This window comes from Phoenix dactylifera, chromosome 1 (assembly GCF_009389715.1).
Source record: "Phoenix dactylifera cultivar Barhee BC4 chromosome 1, palm_55x_up_171113_PBpolish2nd_filt_p, whole genome shotgun sequence".
In the NCBI taxonomy this organism is placed as follows: domain Eukaryota; kingdom Viridiplantae; phylum Streptophyta; class Magnoliopsida; order Arecales; family Arecaceae; genus Phoenix; species Phoenix dactylifera.
The window spans coordinates 6,469,184-6,488,220 of NC_052392.1; the positions used below are offsets into that span (position 1 = coordinate 6,469,184).

General features: G+C 37.9%; 1 protein-coding gene across 2 annotated transcripts; it reads left to right on the forward strand.

Moving 5' to 3' along the window:
* Nucleotides 1–1,897: 1,897 nt before the first annotated feature.
* On the forward strand, nt 1,898–18,531 carry LOC103724025 (DNA (cytosine-5)-methyltransferase DRM2-like). Of its 2 annotated transcripts, none has more exons than XM_039124997.1 (9): nt 1,898–2,149; nt 2,242–2,400; nt 2,535–2,687; nt 3,180–3,276; nt 3,366–3,412; nt 3,568–3,681; nt 12,078–12,177; nt 17,003–17,115; nt 17,205–18,531. In XM_039124997.1, the coding sequence occupies exons 2-9, from the start codon at nt 2,398–2,400 to the stop codon at nt 18,351–18,353; spliced, it is 1,776 nt and encodes a 591-aa protein (XP_038980925.1). In that variant the 5' UTR covers nt 1,898–2,149; nt 2,242–2,397; the 3' UTR covers nt 18,354–18,531. The 2 variants fall into 2 exon arrangements, with proteins under 2 accessions (XP_038980925.1, XP_038980928.1); XM_039125000.1 differs by having other exon boundaries at nt 2,242–2,384.
* Nucleotides 18,532–19,037: the final 506 nt, after the last annotated feature.

The following is a 19,037-nucleotide window of genomic DNA, read 5'->3' on the forward strand; positions in this document are numbered from 1 at the left end:
CCTCACGATAAGTATGAGTAACTTGGACAACCACACAGTCCTTCACGAGATATCTGATGTCCTGTAGCAGTAGGTGCTTGTCCCCTGCTCTCATATAGTCGTGGATCCACCTGATCACAGTAGCTGAGTCTCCTTCTAGGTGGATGCACTCCACCCCCAATCTAACCTGCGTATAAGTGATCTTTTTCCGAGCAGCTCTGAGCTCAGCTCTAGAAATAGAAATATCATAGAGTTGGGTCCTCCTGCAATGATTAGTTTGGAATTGGCGACTCTAATCACAAATCTAGCACCTCCTCGATCTTCCTCCTCAAGCACACTCTCGTCGAAGTTCACCTTGAGAAAGCTCGAGGATGGGGGCTCCCAGAAGACGAGAATCGTCTAAGTCGCTCCAAAAGCTAAGTAGGGGCTCTAGATGTCCCTAGCTGTCCTAGATACTCTGCAAGCCTGAGTCTACGTAAACTCCTCTCCTAGCAGCCACAGTCTGCAAGCTCTACCATTGTCTCTCAAAGGTTTTGGCATTCATGTCCAGCCATGTGTGATATGCAATATAGGCAGCAATGACACCCCCATACCCTATGATCAGTCTATTGGTGGATCCCTCTGGTAATCAAGGAAAGATAAATTCGAGATCGGAGACCGTAAAAAATCCTAGTTGCCACCTGCCACCCCATCACACAAGCCGCTCTCAAGCAATTGAATAGCACATGCTCAATAGTCTCCTGTTCTCCCCTACACTTGTGACTAGTGGGGTGGATGCTTCCACCCCATCTGCTCTCTTCTCGTTGGAATGCAACCTCGCACCACCTTCCAAAGGAATAAAGCGATTCGGGGTGAACATTGAGCCTCCAAAACCAGCCACTATCCTGCGACCGAGGTGCCTCAACTCTGTATAACTTCCTAAGGTTATTAGCTCTCACTCTAGATCTACAGGTTGAGCTCTAGGTCCTATTGTCGGGTCCTCCCCTCCGAGGCACCGAATGGCTAGGATTCGCTTCGCTAATTGATCCCAAAAAAAAAGCCGGACATGTATCATATCTCATATTATCTCGTCTGGCCTGAATAGGTCACACACTCTAAGACCCGAGCTTTTCACATCAACTATGGTAGGCTATATTCGAATAGGAATATCCGACACTCAGAGATCATTGACCACATCGATCGACTAACCATCTCCAACTGAGTTTTTTTTTATTTTTTGGTATAATGGCACCTCATCCTACTCTATTGTAGGACATGCCAACAGAATCAGAGACTAGAATCTGACTTAGAAGCGAGGGAGGAGCCCCCAAACACACACACGCGTACACACACACACACACGGTGTATGTGAACATCATGAAGTAAGCATGACTGGTTGAGTTTATGCGAGAAAAAGTACTAATGGTTGTAATCTTTTCATCTAGCAAATATATTCTTACTAATGGATATTTGATAAAACATAATAAATAATAGAATTTAAATATATTAAAAATTCAAGACAATAAAAGAATTTTTTTACGCAATGCTTTGAGATGATGGGGATACGGCAAAATCTCAGCATTTCGAGGCCACACTAGAAAAGATGTGATGTTTCGAGATCCAAAAAAGAAAAGAGAACAAATATTTAATTTGTATCAAGTCTGACAAATCAATCGATAATCCAATAGGGCAGGACATGTATCGTAGTAGAAATTAGATGTTACATTGCACGCAGGATGGGGTCTTGCATGCACAGCCGTTCGTTTTTATAACCTTATTCATCAAATGCTTATTTTGGCGTTTTGTTTTAATAATAAGTGCGTGTGATTATCTATAGCCACCTGAATAATTTTTCCGTTGAGAGAAGTCAAATCAGAGCCATTCTTAATAAACGGTGATTGATGGACTAGAATTTCTCCTTCAAGGACCGGTGAGGGCCTGCACTCGACAAGTAGCACAAGCGACAAGGCGACGCCCTTCTTGCCCGCCTCTCCCTCCATCTCTTCTCATATTTCTCTCGTTCCTCGGCGCTCCCTATTTCCTTTCTCGGTTTCTTCTTTCTTGCCCAGAAAGCAAGCAATTCGCCTAGAGATCTCCGAGGTGAGGATGCCGGAGCGATCCAGAGGATTACTGTAAACCATTTCTTTCTTCGCGATCGTTCACGGAGCTCCATCTCTCCGCCCCTATTGAGGTTCCCGCCGTAAAACCCTAAAATCTTGCAGGTCATTTCGCCGTTGTCTTCTTTTTTCTTTCTCCATCGTTTGATGGAGCCCTTGATCGCAGGCTCCACCAAGAACGCGCCACAGAAGGGTTTTCTTCACCAGCATTGTCGCCTCTGAGCGTTCTTGCCTCTGCAAGCCGTTCGGAAGGCTGTTTGGGTTCTCAATTTGGTGTCTCCTGGGCTAATTTGAAGGGTTTCTTGAGAGGTTTTCTCTTCCAATGGTGAGTTTTCTCTGCTACTGCTGTGATCATTATGTCATCTCTTTCAGTTCCATGCTTTGATCCCCCTTTTTTCTCTTTCTTTCAATTTTTTTTTTTTTTTTGTTTTGGACTTTCCCTTCTCTTTATTTGTTTAGGAAACTTGGACCAGTGATAGTGATCAGGATCTTGAATGGGGTAGTGATGATGAAGTCGTGGATGAGGGCACAAGGCACAGCTCTGTGCCGCCTTCTGGCCCAAGCCAGCCGCCGGTTTCTTCCCATGAAGCCATTGCAGGCCAATCTAATAAGGTAATTAAAACTATTTTTCCTGGAGATAAGAAAAAAAAGTTGAGGTTTTTTACACCCCTGCGTCTTAGCTGTCTTGGTAGGTGAGTGATACAAGGCTGAACCGAGATATAGGTTTATTGTTGGCAGGCTGAGAGATTTTTAAGAGGACTAACATAATGTTCGTCGATATAAAAATTGAAATGAAAATTTAGTTTTATGCATTGATTTTTGCCATTTAGTGATTGGAAAACCCATATAAGATAGTGAAAAGAGTATTGGGAAAATCTCGGCCAGTATACTAATAATATAAGCAAATGCTAGATACCTTTACTTTTGATGGGAAAATGCACTATGTTAGCTGATATCTAGTAGGCTTGGATTGTGAACCGTCTTTCAGTTTGGACACATTTACTTTTGATGCAAAGTTGTATTGGATGCATTTTACTCTTTGAATGATGGATGATGGAAATGCAACTGGGTGTACTGACTGATTGCATTCTGTATTTATCCAAGGCTTGTGAGGAGGGTCCTTCTCGTCCTAGTTTGGTCCGTGAATTTATAGTGATGGGATTTAAAGAAGACATGGTGGTTAAAGCAATTCAGGAAAATGGTAGGTGCTCTATGTTACAATCATCCGATTGTAAAAAAAATTAGCAACTGTCTGATAGCATATATCAACAATTGTTTTGTGGCTTGCAGGGGAAGGTGATACAGAAGCTATACTAGAGACACTTCTTACCTATAAGGTAAGCATTTGCATTGCTTATCTGGAGTAACCAATATATACTCAATGCTTTATTGGCCTCAGGAAACTTAAAATTGCACATATAACAAGTGTTTGGTTCATATGCAGGAGTTAGGGTTGCATTTCTCGTAGTTTACTTTATTTTGTACTTTGCAGGCTATTGAAAAAGCTCCTTCAGACCATGAAAACTCCCCAAATGATTGCTCTTTATCAAGTGACAGAGAGAATACAGATGAAGATCTTTGTGACATGGATGACTTTGAGGATGAGGTAATTAACTTAGCTGGCCTCTTTTAGAAGTTTGGTGGCTGTAGAATGGATTTATTTGGAAAATGCATATACAGGTATAAAATGATCAATTTTGATATATAAGAATATGATTGAGAATCTATGCTGTCCTTGTTTACTCTGTGTTATTTTTCCTTGTGGGTAATCATTAACATTAGAATAACTTCACAATGAGTTTTCTAGTTATTGACAACTTGAGGTAGTTCAATCCATGTTATGCAAGGTGGTTGATCAAGCCGGTTAGTGCCAGGGTCACAAATAATTTGCAGGCACATAATTATATAAGGCATGGTTATAATACACATGGGATGTGAAGAAAAGAGTTTACGCCCCCACCAAATTCAATGTTAGTGGTCAGAAATAAAGATATAACTTGTTGAATGTGTGCAAAAATAAAAATAAAATGAAAGGTGTAAATATCTATATGCAAAAAGTCATATGTTTTGGAGACTCCTAAATTATGCATTAAGTTGCCCTAAATATATAGCTCTAATAGGGTGACATAGAGTGTCGCTTCTAGAATATTTTGATGTGTAGGTTAGGTATCTACAAAATATATGATTTTTTGTAAACAGGCATTTTAGGCCTTCTTAATCACATCCAATGGTTTATACTTTTGTTTTTCGACCATCAACACTAAATTTGGTGGGTGTATATTACTTTCTTTACACCTTTATGTATTATAACTATATCCATATACATACATGATTCATCATTGTGTATTGACCCATAGTTATGGACCGTTAAACATCCCTAAAATAATGTTTCTTCTTCATAGAAGGACTCTCCAGTATCCTATGATAAATCTAGGACTCTAACTTAAGTAGTTTTACTCAAAAGAGGACTCTAGGTCAACATAAAACTTACTCAAATAGAAACTATTTACTTTCTAAATGTATTAAATTTGGAGTTCTATGGGATCCCACATAGCAAGCAATAAAAATCTATCCAAATTTCAACCCTGATTTTCTTGGAACATTTCTAATCTATCCTAGATAGAAAGTTGCACCTTATTTTCACATAATTTTTCTATCAAGTTTTAAGTCTTTTTTCTGAGGGGATTTGAGTAGAACTATCATTTAAGGAGATATAGGCACTCAAGCAAAGCGGGGGAACCCTTGAGCCCGCCTCAATGACTACTAGGATAGGCAGGTTTACTGAGGCGATGCCTGGCGAGCATCTGGGATGGAGCACCAGGAATTTGTGCAAGCACCTCCCCGGTATCCAGCACTATCATTTGATGTAGGACAATTTAGGGATTCTCTACAATGTATATGATGACCCCCCAAAAAGGGTTGGCTTGGAATTATAAAAACTTTTCTTGCTTGATTTCCAGAATTGAAAACAGGACAGCCAACAACAGAGCTTCAAATTCGAGGCAGTTACTGTTCAAGAAAAATCTTTTTTAAGGTTCCTTATATGGGGAAGGATGAGTGGAATCAAAATCTAGGGTTTCTTAGGTCTTAATTGAAGAATCCAATATGAACCTATAAATTTTATCAAATAATGCAAATAAACTATATAGACAGCAATGATTTGAATTTTCACAAGCAAAATAGAGAAGGAATGTCAGACCTGATGATTTATGTAAGAAAGAACTTAACAGATAAAAGCAGTAGACTAGCATTGCAAATAAATATTGATAGAACTATTTATAGCAACTGATATCTGCTGATAATCAGGTATTGCAAGCAGCAAACACTATGTAGAATAGGAGGTATAAAGCACAAAACTAGTAGAGAAAAAAGAGAGGATAATAAAGATAGGGAGGAAGAAGTGTGAGACACATACGCAGAGAGAGAGAGAGAGAGCCATCTTCACTAGCCTTTTCTTTTTTTTTTATCCACAAAAAAACAACGTACATTACCCTAGGTGGCCAATCATAGAGTTTTATTTGAACCCTGACGTGATTTGCTTTCCAACCAAATTTTGAGCCCTTTTAGGACTCTTACAAACACCCACTAATTGACCAGCTAACTGACACTGCTTATGACTCCTAATAACTTGTTCATCACAGCATTAAGTGTTCATGCTACAGTAATTGGAACAGTAACCAATCCATTTAATTGAAATTTCCTAAACCACCCCTGAACTCAATTAAACACCAAAGACAGAAAAAATTAATCTGAGCCAATTCAAGCAACTCTTGGACTTCGTTTTGCTCCTCCAAGGCATCAATTGGATGGATGAACAGTAACCAATCCTTTTAATAGAAATTTCCTAAACCACCCGTGAACTCAATTAAACACCAAAGACAGAGTACCAAATTAAATCTGAACCAATTCAAGCAGCTCTTGGATTTTGTTTTACTCCTCCAAAGCACCAATTGGATGGATCTGGTCCAACTGTTCCGTCATGGATTGATGATCATGTGATTTCACCCCTTCTTTGCTCAGATTGACGATTGGAAAGCTTTCTAGGCTGACTCTTCTATCCATTGCATCCTCTTTTAGACTATAAATACCTTTCTTCAATAGAGATTGCATCATTCTTCCTATCCTTTGCTCATCCTTTTAGAGCTTTATTAGATTTATTTTGATGTTGATTTCGACATATCGGTGTCCTCATAAATAAAGGGATGCTCTAGGATGTTCAGTGGTTTACTCTTTCGTGTGTTATATATTGTCTAAAAACATGAACTTTATTATGGGAAGTGGTGTTTTGCTGATTCGATCGGAGAAAAGGAAGATTTTTTTCAATCCGATCCACTCGAATCTCTCAAAAAAATTAAAAGAAGATAAAAGAAATCTCGAAAGTAGGGCTTAAGTCCTCTTTTCTTCCATTGATTCTCCACACACCAAAACTAAGGTACATAACCCTATTTATAATACTAGTGAGGTCCCCCCTATCATAATTTAGGTTGGACTCCTCTTCTAGTTCGAATAGAATCAGACATCTTAAAATAAATATAACTAATAGAAATATTCTAGAAAAAACTTAAATTTAGAATATTCTAGAAAAAATTAAAATTGTTGAAGAGGTAGATCTCGACTTCTACATTAGTTTTGCTTTCTGTCACTTTGCTTGATTCTTTTCTGATGGAGAGCTATATCCGGTTAAAATCTAACTCGAAAAAAAAACTTTCAGCTTGATCAGCCCGTTTTAGAGCCTAAATGTTGGAATTTCGGCCCGATTCAACATCTTAGATGTAGATCTCGAAAAGCTACCTAATTTTAAAAAAAGATAATCTCAATCAGACATCATATGACCAAGTTCTGGCCTTCGAAAATTTGATATGCGACTCGGTTTTCTGATGTGGCAGATCTCGCTCCTGAATCCTGTCCAGCCTTGCTCGTAGTAGCCAAAGTTTTTCATATCGAGTCTAGCGATCCTCCTAATACTCGTTGTGGCTAAAGTGATTCACATAGAATTTGGTGATCCTCCTAGATATCCGTAGTGGCCAAAGTGGTCCACATCGAGTTTGGTGATCCCCTTTATACTCAAAGTGGCTAAAGTGATCCGCATCGAGTTTGGTAATCCTTTTGAATACTCGTAGTAGCCAAAGTGGTCCACATTGAGTCCGGTGATCCTCCTGGATTATGTGGTATCATGTTTGAACTTTGAAGCTATTTTAGGATGCCCAATGATTTAGTTTTGCTGACTTTGTATGAAAAGATGCTATAGGAACTTGTATCTTGGTGTGATTTTGGAAATATGGGAAACAAAAATATGGGATTTTTGAAAAGATGCTAATGTTTAAGATGATCATTGTTTAGGTCCTTAGGATGTTGAAAACTGATTAAACTTATGTTTTTTGTATTGTTTTGAGACAAAAATACTATCTATGTCTAATGCAATTATTGAATCTTTCATAATCTAACACCTTGCTTTCTTTAGGCTAGTGTCATTTGGAACCTAGTGCCTCAGGTGGTGGGGATCTTGTCGCCTTAAGGCACCTTTTGCTTTTGAGAACCTTGCTCCAAACCACACCCTAAGATTGAAAGTGCTGGTAAAGTCTCTTGGTGGTTGTATAAGAGACATGCGTTCAAATCCCGCCTTCGCCACTAGGTAGTCCATTGCCTTTGGGCCTTTCAATTTAGAAAAACACATGACTCAGTAAAACTAGCAAATTAAACTGAAACTAAACTAAACTAAACCTAATTTGGACCTAAGCTACATCACTTGCCATTGTTCTAAATGACAGCATTTTCCCTATTCCTTTTATTTTTGAATGCAGACAAGCACTTCTACTATGAGATCATTTTGTAACCACTGAACTATATGCAATTGTTGTAACTGGTAACTTGCACACTTTGTGTTTTCTTATAATGCATCAAATAACATTTTATTTGGCATTTCATTGAGCCGTTTTCACTGTCTCAAAATTGCTGCATATCTTTTAAATTAGACAATTAGATGTTAGGTTGGTAATCATCCCCAAGGCCTCCTAGTAGATCATTGGCCTCCTGGTAGATTATGGTGCGCAGTGAAGTTTGTGTGGACATGGATAGTGCATGGAAGCTATTGTTTATGGAAATGAGGTAGCTGAAACAGTTTGTGACAGGTGGCGTTAAAGATCACGAAGGAGGTGCATCCTCTGTTGCATGGAAGGACAAAACCTTGGGATTGGAGTTGCCCTGAAAAGGTAGCGATGCTTGCGATTTCATTTGAGATGGCAGGTTCAGGTGTGAGGAGAAGAAAAGCTGTAGATATTTAAGGAGAAGAAAATGTTGGGATTGTGGGATCTTATAGAAATCCTTCTAATAGTTTGGACTAAACATTGATGGTAGAGGTTATAAGCTTAATATTGAATGCTGAAAGATAATTTTATCTTGTAGAAGTTTTGCACTAACAAGGGAGAGTTCATGATTCTTACACATGTTCCATGCAAACTAAGATACAATAGCTTAAGATGGGGAAACAAAATCTCTTATGTGTGGAGCATACTTTCAATTGTTGAACAAGAGATGGAGGGCAGGTGCTGTGCATGAGTTGATGGTCGAGCAGGACAAAGAGTAGAGATGGAAATAACAGCAAGAAGAAGGGATAGAGATGCGACAAAGAGAATGCATAGGTTGGTGAAAACTGATGTAGAATTGATAAATTCATTGTACGGGTAACTAAAGCAGGGACAGAATCTAGAAGTGTGAATTTATTCATGTGGAGGGGTATACTAAGTAGAGGTGTATTTTGAGAGCATAAAATTTTTACATGGTGGAAAATTTCAGGATATTGTATGATTGTAGTAATAGGACGTGTATGTGCTATATGGATATGGAAATATATGGTATAAGCTGAGTTTTCTGGTTTTTGAGTATGAGTTGGCCTACATCTAAATCTGGATCCTACATGATCAAGGTTGTTAATGCAGCTAGGCAATTCCTAGTCATTGGCGCTGTAACTGCATAAGGCACTGCCCAGGCAGATCGCCTAGGCAGTCCATCTTTTAGAAGGGCCAAAAAGCACATAAGCTGCCGATAGTAACACTATCGACCTCATTTTTTTTTTCAAACCATGCATGTAAATATCAGATTCACCATTGTAGCATAAGAGGATCAAAACAATGACATGATCCATGTTAATCAGCCAGTCAAATGCTGTAGTAAAAAGTGATAACAAAGTCACGGTATTAAAAGATAAATCTGAAAAATAAAAATTAGACGAGTTTACCAAAAAAAAAAAAAAATCTAAAGTGCATAACTTAGTTGAAATCTCATATTCGCATTCCAAGAAAAAATGCAAGTAGAAAGAAAATAGAGAAAAAATGACAAAATATGGATGGAAATGAATAGAAAAGAGGAAGAAGAAGAGAATGAGAAGGGAAAGAGAGTAACATGAGAGGAGAGGTGGAAAAGGAAAAGAAAAGAGTAAGTATTAAAAGAAGAAACTTCTAGTGTTCTTTGGACTAACAACAATGGTCGACAACCTCTTGGAGGGCTGCTGAACTGAGAGCCTCTGGCCCATGGAGGATAGTGACTAGATGACAACTGGTAGAGGACTCCTTAGTTGCCCTATAGATGAGGGAGGTTGTTGGGTTGTGAGAGATCGGGGAGGGAATGAGCAAACTGAAAACAGATTTTAAATTATGTTAACTAAAATAAGTTTATTTTAGTTATAGTAATGAAAATAAAATAAAGCAAGAAAGTACAAAACAAAAGAATGGAGTGTATGTATCCTTTAATGTAAGAGCACCTAGAGGCTCTCTAAGGGCCTAGGGTGGCACTTTTGACAACACTCTACATGGTTTTGGTCTAATTGTTGGGCTTGAACTTGACACTATAGCAATTAGGATTGGATTTTGTTGCAGTGGGCTATTGGCCCCAATGGTACCCCCGCATAATGAATGTCATCATTAAATGCATCTTATAAAAAGTTACCTATGTTGAAAAAATCATTCATATATAATCACTTTTCTAATCTAATCTCAAACGAGCCTTTTACTTGGTAGCATGTGCATACACTTGTAATTTCCCTCCTCCTTATGAATTCGTTAAAGCTAACATCTAATTAATGGATACTCAATGATTAATCTTTTTAATAACCATAATTCTGTTTTTTTCTGACGAATATTTACCAAGAATAAATAGTGACATGTAATGAGAATGATAGTTCATTCAAAACCTCAGCCCATTTCAATGGGTATAATTTATTTGAGAAGAGAAATTTGCAGAAAGGCTTTTAATTTCTCATAATCCATGGACAAATGAGAATATCCATTTAGCTATGGTCGTCAAATAGCTTGAGTGATGAACTCTTACTTTTTTTTTCTTTTAGGAAAATGCTAAAAACTACCTTTTAAGATTTCTGAATGGTCCTGGTTTTAGATTTTGTGTTTCTTTCCGATTAGTTGATCCAACTCTTAGTATGGGGAGGGGGTTGGAATATGTTTAGGATTGAATGGCATCAAATTTTGCACCTATTCGTCATATCCATATAGTGCCATAAAATCCTATGCATATAGGTTACCGCTGAGTTATAGTTTGATAAGGTGCCATGGATGATCATGATGTAGGCTTTGTACCTATAGAGAAGATACCATGCAATCTTTAGCATATAGTCTTGTATTGTACTGGATGGGATGGAAATTTGAACCAGTATATGGAGAGGGAGAGGAGGTTTGTGAATGTGTGTGTGTGTTGGGGAGGGGGAGACGAGATAAAAGAGAGAGTTGCATGCTTCGACAGTGTGACTTCTATTTCATAGCATAGGCATGTGTCCAGCGAAATTGAACTAATTAACAGCTAAACTGGCTTGCAAGTTGCATGAGGTTATTGACCAGGTATAGAGATGACTTTGAAAGACAATGAGACTGATCTCAAGCTTTGGACAATCATGAGTTCAGATCCAACTTGAGGATGATATGGCAGCACTAGAAAGACTTTCTTTTATAAGATGATTGCTCTAGCTATAAGAATATTGTTGAGAGCATTCTGACTTTGAAAGCTCCCTCTCTATCGCATTCACCTCTAGGTTAAACCTCTGTTTTCCTACTATAAAGCCATTAAATGTTTGAAATTACTAGATCAAGTTGATTTCAAAGGAATGAGGGATCATGAATTTAGTTTTTTGGTATCAAAGCTTCTTGACCCAATATCTTTCTTGCTAATTTTTCATGGATCAAGGAATTTTGATTTTTTTTACTTATTTATTTTCAAAGTTTCTTTTGTGGCTTTTGGCATGTTAGGTTTTAGAACTTCTTTGCTCATTCTTTTTTCGTCTCCCGGAGCAGAACAACATTGTCTTATGATATTCTGTTTTTGCTTTTCATTTTAATGATTTCATGTTCTTCAATATTATCAGTGACTACCAACAGTTTTCTGTACTTAATGCTAGTGAATATAACTTTTATGTGGCTTCCAATACATGCCTATTGGTAGTATTATGGGTTTTTTAACGGCATGCATTCATTTTTGTATAATATGTTAGATGTATGTTTGTTTACCTGCAAGAACATTTTCCAGACCGATCCTATATTAGAAACTTATTTTTTATGTACCTCTTTTATGAACCCCTTCCCTTCCTGCTTGTGGTCGATGCTTTAAGGTGCAGCCCTTTTGGTTCACAATCTTGAATGCATTTAGAGGCTTATCATGTTGCATCTTGAATGATTGTAAGGTCATCTTTTCCCCTCTGATTCTTGGATTATCTTTGGTCTTTGACCTCTCTTTCTGACCTCATTTTTCCCTTGCTTTTTTATTTGATTTGAATGATTAATACTATAGTGATGCCTGGTGATAACTTGTTTTACCAACTAAAAGTTTTGCCTTAAAAAGCAAGTTTTTAAGCTTATCAAATACTTTGTTTCAGATTCTAGATTTGAAATTTTATATGATTCTTGTATGATGTTGACATTTTTTCCAGAAGTATAAAATTCTTGGTTAAAAATACTCTATGCCATAGGATGAATGCATAACTCGTGAATTTTGCTGTCTGTTCAGGAATTCGCAGAAGATTTGTCCGAGAAAGATAGGAAATTATTAATTTTAGTGGAGATGGGTTTCCCCACAGACAAGGCATCTTCAGCCATAGATAGATGTGGTACTGTTATAGCATCTAGTCAATACCTATAACAGAACATTTTTTTGGGAGATTGTAAAACAGTAACCATGATTACTCTGACCTGAATGAATTTATATTGATTTTCTTTAGCTTGACTGCATGTGGAGACCTAGTAGGTGCTTGGAGTGATTTGCTGTTTGGTGCATCCCATACATCTATTTTTCATATTACATGAATCTTCTGACTTAGTTGAAATCAACTTTCTATGTGGATATGCAGCAAGATATCACATGCATGTGCTGCAAATAGCTTATATACATATTATATGCAGTAAATACTGTTTCTTCTAGTTTCTGAAACTCTTGACATATTTAAAGGCTTCAAGCCTTGAAAGATATTGTTTATCTTGTTTCAGTTGCAGTTGTTGATCAATACTTCCTTGTCATTTTTCCTTTTTTTCTTGAGAGGGAGTTCTAATTGTGTCAAATAAGTATGGCTGGTGTTAACTATCAACGACAAGGATATAATATTTTTTTTCTGTGAAATAGGAAATTTATAATTCCTACTATCTGAAGTTTAGTTAATAGATAACAATGAAATTTGCTTGCACTTATATTTGACACTTTATTGTACAAGAATATTTCTTGAACATGAAAAATGGAAGAAACAATATAAGGAAGGAAGCAAACATTCCAAATGTCTGGTAAGTGAAATTTTTTTAGTGTTGTTACTTGTTAACTTAACAATAGGTAACAGGCCTTTATTATGGCATAGGTTTCCACTAAAGGATGGGTACTTCAAAACTCTTCTCACTACTGTTGATTATTGCTATTCTTGGTTCACTCTACTATGTTTCCAATCATTTAACTTGAAATTAAGGTCTGCTCAATGAAACTATCTAGTGCCAAAACCAAGCATAATCAAACCATCTTATACAATATTCCTTACATTATTGTCTTGCTGAACTATCATTCCTATCTATTCTCATATTTTTCATATTTGACCCCTAACTTTGTCACAAGATTATCTCAAAGTTCTCACATGTTCTACTCATTTATGCTCATGTTTCTTGTCATAGGCTAGATGTTCTAATAGCTAAATTATACATAGAATTACACTGTTGATTGCCTCTATATACATGTATTTCAAACAGTTTTGTTGTATACTTGCCTCATTATTTCTTACAACTTTAGTGTGGGGGCGCTGGGTTGTTGCCCCACGTGGAATTCAACTGAATGAGCTTTGCAACTTCTCCAATGCAATGCCCATGGGCATGCTTACATAATCGTCTTTGGGAACTTATTCATCCTTCAAACCCTTTCACCTAGGTGTAAGATCACTTTGTTGTGGTGTGGGCTAAGATAAGCTTCCAAGACATAGCATAAGAGAACTTGTATAGAAGAAATTCCCTACATCCAGACCTGGATGTTAGTAATGGTACTTGGACCTGTTGGACTTTTTTTATCTTGGATGATGTCCAATAAGAGGTCCTCTACCTTCCTAGAGATTCCAAACCCTACTAAGGCCTTGGGATTATGCCAGTGGCATTCATCCAAATGGTAAGGAAAATTTGGAATTTCCCTGCTACATGTATCCTATGTACAATTCTTAATAAGACCTCTGAAATTTTGGAGTTTCGAGTCTTTTTTATTTAATCCCATAAGGTCAGCAGCCAATTGCTACCTAAATTCTTCTGCATTTACCTACCCCAAGGAAAAACTTGACTCCTTCCTTTTGAGCATGCATCAATGCATGCCATATGCCCACAGCCTATGTTAAGGTTGATATTCCAGAGCACTGTGCTTGCTTTTCCCTAGCATCATGGTGTGAAAGCCATCCAAACTCCCTGTAGTCTATGTTCATCATTAAAGATAATCGAAGCATCAAATAGTTGTTCTTTTTCATTAATAAGCCTGATTGCAACAGATGTAATGTATTAGCATCATGATCCAACTAATTTGCTAAACTTAGCTGCTTTTTATTATTGGTGGTTTACTGGATCTTCAAATATATATGTGCAATGTTATTATGTGCTCATATGATTGCAGAAATTGTTGTTCTTTAGATTAATGCTGACAGCCATAAATAGTATTAGATCCCTGCTTAGTCCTAGTTGTCTGAAGAAATATAGTTCATATGGACTTTGTTAATCATATCATTGGGTTTCCTACCATTTATTGTCATAATCTCTATTGAGTTCCTGTATTTTTGAAACATAAGGGGATCAGTCTAAAGAAGGTAGCTAATTAAGGGACATGATGAAAATGCTTACATTGAATAACAGATACCTTGTCACGAATACAATTTACTATTTTGGTGTATTTTCTACATTCTGCTGCCTAAAATGCTTACTTGAATAACAGATACCTTGTCACGAATACAATTTACCATTTTGGTGTATTTTCTACATTCTGCCACCTTCTACCTCTTTGTCAATCTCATGTTGAATGTTCATTCTTCTCATTTTCTCTTTAGTTTTAATTTTTTTTTCCATTTTAGATCTTCTACTACCATACAAGCTCATGATTAATAGATAACCAGATTGTTCTCTTGTATTTCCCTCCTTCCCACCATTTGTGTTACTCGATCTATTGTTCTGCTTCTTAGTTTAGCTGACTGAGCTCTTTTTGTTTATGTATTTCACTGAAATTGTGCCTCGCATTATTATCTTGTTTAAAGCATTACTGAGTGTTTTGAACTCTGATTTGATAACTCACTGGTGATATGGAACATTGAATGGAGATTTGTAGGAGATTTTTGGCCCAACACATACTCGTATGTTGACAGGGCTTTACACATATGGTGTCTTTTTATCCTTATGTTTGCACCAATAATGTGGCTTACATGTTCTTCATGTGATCTAAGAACTAGATCAGTTTCATGAGTGAACAATGGCTAGGCCTTTGACTGACATGTGAGCCTTGCAGTCAAGTTTTAGGCGTGTCATGTGGTTTTTTTGTCTTTCTCAATGTTGGAGAAGAGAATGGCCAAACCAGCTACCGCACAAAGTGTTCTGAATTTTTACTTGTAGAATCTTAAGGCTCACCAAAATTGTCTGTAGTAGAGTTTCTGTCCAACATAATCTCTACCACAATTTAAGGCTCAATCAATAACTCTATTTCTTCCAATATTGGTTAATGTCATCCAATTTAGGGCCTTCTTGGTAAAATCCTGCTGGATCTGGTGGGATCAGTGGAGAGAGACAGCATAGTATTTCTTTTTTTTTTTTGGTGGGGGGCTGTGTCTGATTGCTGCAGGATTAAATAAAAAAAGAAGTTGAAAGGTCTTGTTTCATCAGGAAGCGATCAGGCCCCACTAACCCTCCACTATCTCCTTCCCTTTCTCCCACTCCCTCCCTTCCACGGTGCTCTCTCCCCCACTGATCCTGTCAGATCTAGCAGGAAGTTTATAAAGAGGCCCTTACTGTGCTTAGGATTATGGCATAAGCTGATCCGCTCCCTGTGGGCATTAACAATGGATGAACAGGAAAATTAATTGGACAGACTTGGGTACCATTTTGGTATGATTTCGTAAGATTAGGTCTTCAACATAGGGCAAAGTATATGTTAAATATAAGGGAGAGTTTATAACAGGAGAATTAGTTAAAGGGCTAAAAATTGCAGATCTATTTGATTATAGAATTCTTGGTTCGCAAGGCTAGTAGGAATAAGGCTGGTTAGGGTTGTGAACATATCTTGGGGTTAAGCAATGAGGTTTGAAGGGCTAATGGGTCAACATTGTATAGATCTCATTAGGGAATCAGATCAGATCTAAGGCCTCTTCGTTGAAAGTTACATTTTCAAGAAGCAAGGGGAGCATGTCCATGAGAGAGCAAGAGAGGGGTGATCACTATTCTAGCAACCAAGAAAGAAATATGAGTTGTTTAGTGTCTCCCAGAAGTAAAAGGGCAAAAAGGAAAGAATATTAAGTCTTCACTTGCGGTGGATGCTCCCCTAACCATACTCTTGAGCAAGGTCCGCCGTACCAGTATCGATCGGCGTACTGGTGGCGACCCGGACCGGTACGAACCGGTCCGTACCGGTTCTTCAACAATAAACTATCGGTACCGGATTCCACGCTGATCCGGTACCGGTCCCAGACCGGACCGGTACGTACCGGCCCGTACTGGCCTGTACAGACCGGTACGGCAGACCATGCTCTTGAGAATGATACCTACACCAGCTTTCAAGCTTCTCTCTGCAATAAAGAGAATGGCAGATCCTATTTCAATCTTTCGAAATCCATTTAGAGTCCAAAACAGAGCAAACTAGTGGCCCTAGAGCCTTTTATGGCAGATTGTTTACCAATCTTTTAAGCAACCCCAGATTTATAAATGAGTTTTTTAAGTTACTTTATCACTTAACCTAAGTTTGTATAATTTTTTGTTTTAGTTCATTGCTAGCCAGTCTTTTGATGAACTTCCATATTGCACTCTAACTCATGAATAAAGTAAAGTGTTTCTCATGGATGTTAATGCAATATTTTATAATAACAATGATGGCATTTAGAAAAATTTGCTGATATGCCATCACAATGGAGAGGTTAGGCACCTTAGGAAGTATCTTGGTAGCTGTTGCAAACAGGGGTTAGGGTTTATTCAACATGATTTAGATGAATCATTTCAATTCTATGTCGTTCTTGTTTTTCTAGGTGATGGTCACCCAGAATTTCTCTCAAAGCCATTGTTAAATAAACTGTATCTATGTAATGGATTGACTGATATCCTTAGCTGGATATAAGCATTATGAGTCTTGTAATTTCATTTCTTGAAATATATACAGGTTTTAGCACTCTTTATCCAAGTATGCTTCCATTAATCTCTTTAATATCTCTGTTCATTCCCTTATATTTGCCATGTCACCAGGTCCAAATGCATCTCTTTTGGAACTAGCAGATTCCATACATGCTGCACAGATGGCAGAAGAATCCGATTGTCATCTAAGAGAATCTCGTATTTCAGATTCGACTGAAGAGGGGGTAATCTCGAGATCTGTAAAATTTATATTAGAACTGCACTGTTTATATTTTCTTACTGCAGACTCTCTGTTATGGTTTGGTCCATGCAGACTTACGTTTATGATTCCCAGAGAGGTAGGAAAAGGAGGTCTCCTGAGGAGACAAATTACAAGAGGAAACGTTTGCTTTCTGACAGTGAATCTATGATCTGTCTTCCTAAACCGATGGTTGGATTTGGTCTCCCAAATCAGAGGATGACCCTTGCAAACAGAAAGATACCTGAGGCAGCTACAGGCCCACCGTACTTCTATTACGAAAATGTGGCCCTAGCACCAAAAGGTGCTTGGGAAACAATCTCACGGTTCTTGTACGACATTGAGCCGGAGTTCGTGGACTCAAAATACTTTTGTGCTGCTGCCAGAAAGAGAGGGTATGTTCACAACCTGCCCATCCACAACCGATTTCTTCTTCATCCTACTCCTCCAAAAACCATACAAGAAGCCTTCCCAGTGACAAAGAAGTGGTGGCCTTCTTGGGACTACAGGAGACAGTTCAATTGTTTGCAGACCTGTGTTGCAAGTGCAAAACTGACGGAGAGGATACGGACTGAGCTTGAGAAGTGTGGCGACCCACCTCCTGAACGAATACAAAAGTACGTTCTTGAGGAATGTAGGAGATGGAATCTTGTTTGGGTGGGGCGGCACAAGGTTGCACCATTGGAGCCAGACGAGATTGAAATGTTGTTGGGCTTCCCAAGGGATCACACTAGAGGGGGAGGTATTAGCAGGATGAATAGGTACAAGTCCCTTGGGAATTCATTCCAGGTGGATACAGTTGCTTACCATCTCTCCGTATTGAAGGACATGTTCCCTAATGGAATAACTGTATTATCACTTTTTTCGGGTATTGGGGGTGCTGAGGTGGCTCTCCATCAGCTGGGAATACATATGAAGACTGTTGTTTCCGTTGAGATTTCAGATGTAAACAGAAACATACTTAAGAGTTGGTGGGAGCAAACAAATCAAACAGGGGAACTAATAGACCTTTCTGATGTACAAGAACTTAACGGTGACAAGCTTGAGCAGATGATTAACACATTTGGTGGGTTTGATCTAGTTATTGGTGGAAGTCCATGTAATAATCTTTCAGGTAGCAACCGCTATAGTCGTGATGGGCTGGAGGGTAAACATTCATCTCTTTTTTATGATTATTTTCGCATCTTAGACCTTGTGAAGTGTATCATGGGGAAGAACTTTTGATTGCACCATCTCACTTTCTTGTTTTTGGGTCTGATAAGCAACAGTTATGTTAGCTATGTATTTAAAATGTTGAAAGATCATGAGGATGTTCTCTTTGAACCTTAACTTGCATTGCAGAGGCAAATTATGTTATTTATCCATGCTTAGCACAAATAAATTTCATGGTTTAAATTTTGAATTTACAGCAATACTATCATCTCAAGAATTATTGAGAAAAAATCTTGAATATTCGATTATTATTTATTGGCCAGGTGATTCTCTGACTTATTCTCCAATAAGTAAATTTTATTGAGGTAGATGTATTTCTCTCTCTCTCTCTCTCTCTCTTTTTTCCTCTATTTTTGCAATAATAGCTTAAAACAAGTTGTTCATGGACTGTTCGTGGATTACCAAGTAATGAAGCTGTATTATACTGCAGTGGTGATGGCCTTTTAACTCTGCTTGAGGCCTTCCCTTGCTTGTTTTCCCCCTTTTTTTTCAATTATTTAATTATAGAACTAACATGGGACCAAGATGTCGATAGCGATGTTTTCACGGATTTTAATGTTGCTGCTGTTGCCTGTTACTTGAAATAGTGGCTAGGATTGCTCAATCAATCCTGTGACTAGATTGTTGTGGAATAGAGTAATGGCTATAATAATAACTTATAATGGGAAATAGCAGGCATTGAAATCAAAATAAAGG

Excerpts from the sequence above, each read along its gene's own strand:
- LOC103724025 (XM_039124997.1), top strand. Across the intron at positions 3,413-3,567 it reads AGACACTTCTTACCTATAAG|GCTATTGAAAAAGCTCCTTC; the intron begins GTAAGCATTTGC and ends TGTACTTTGCAG. Across the intron at positions 12,178-17,002 it reads TTCAGCCATAGATAGATGTG|GTCCAAATGCATCTCTTTTG; the intron begins GTACTGTTATAG and ends CCATGTCACCAG.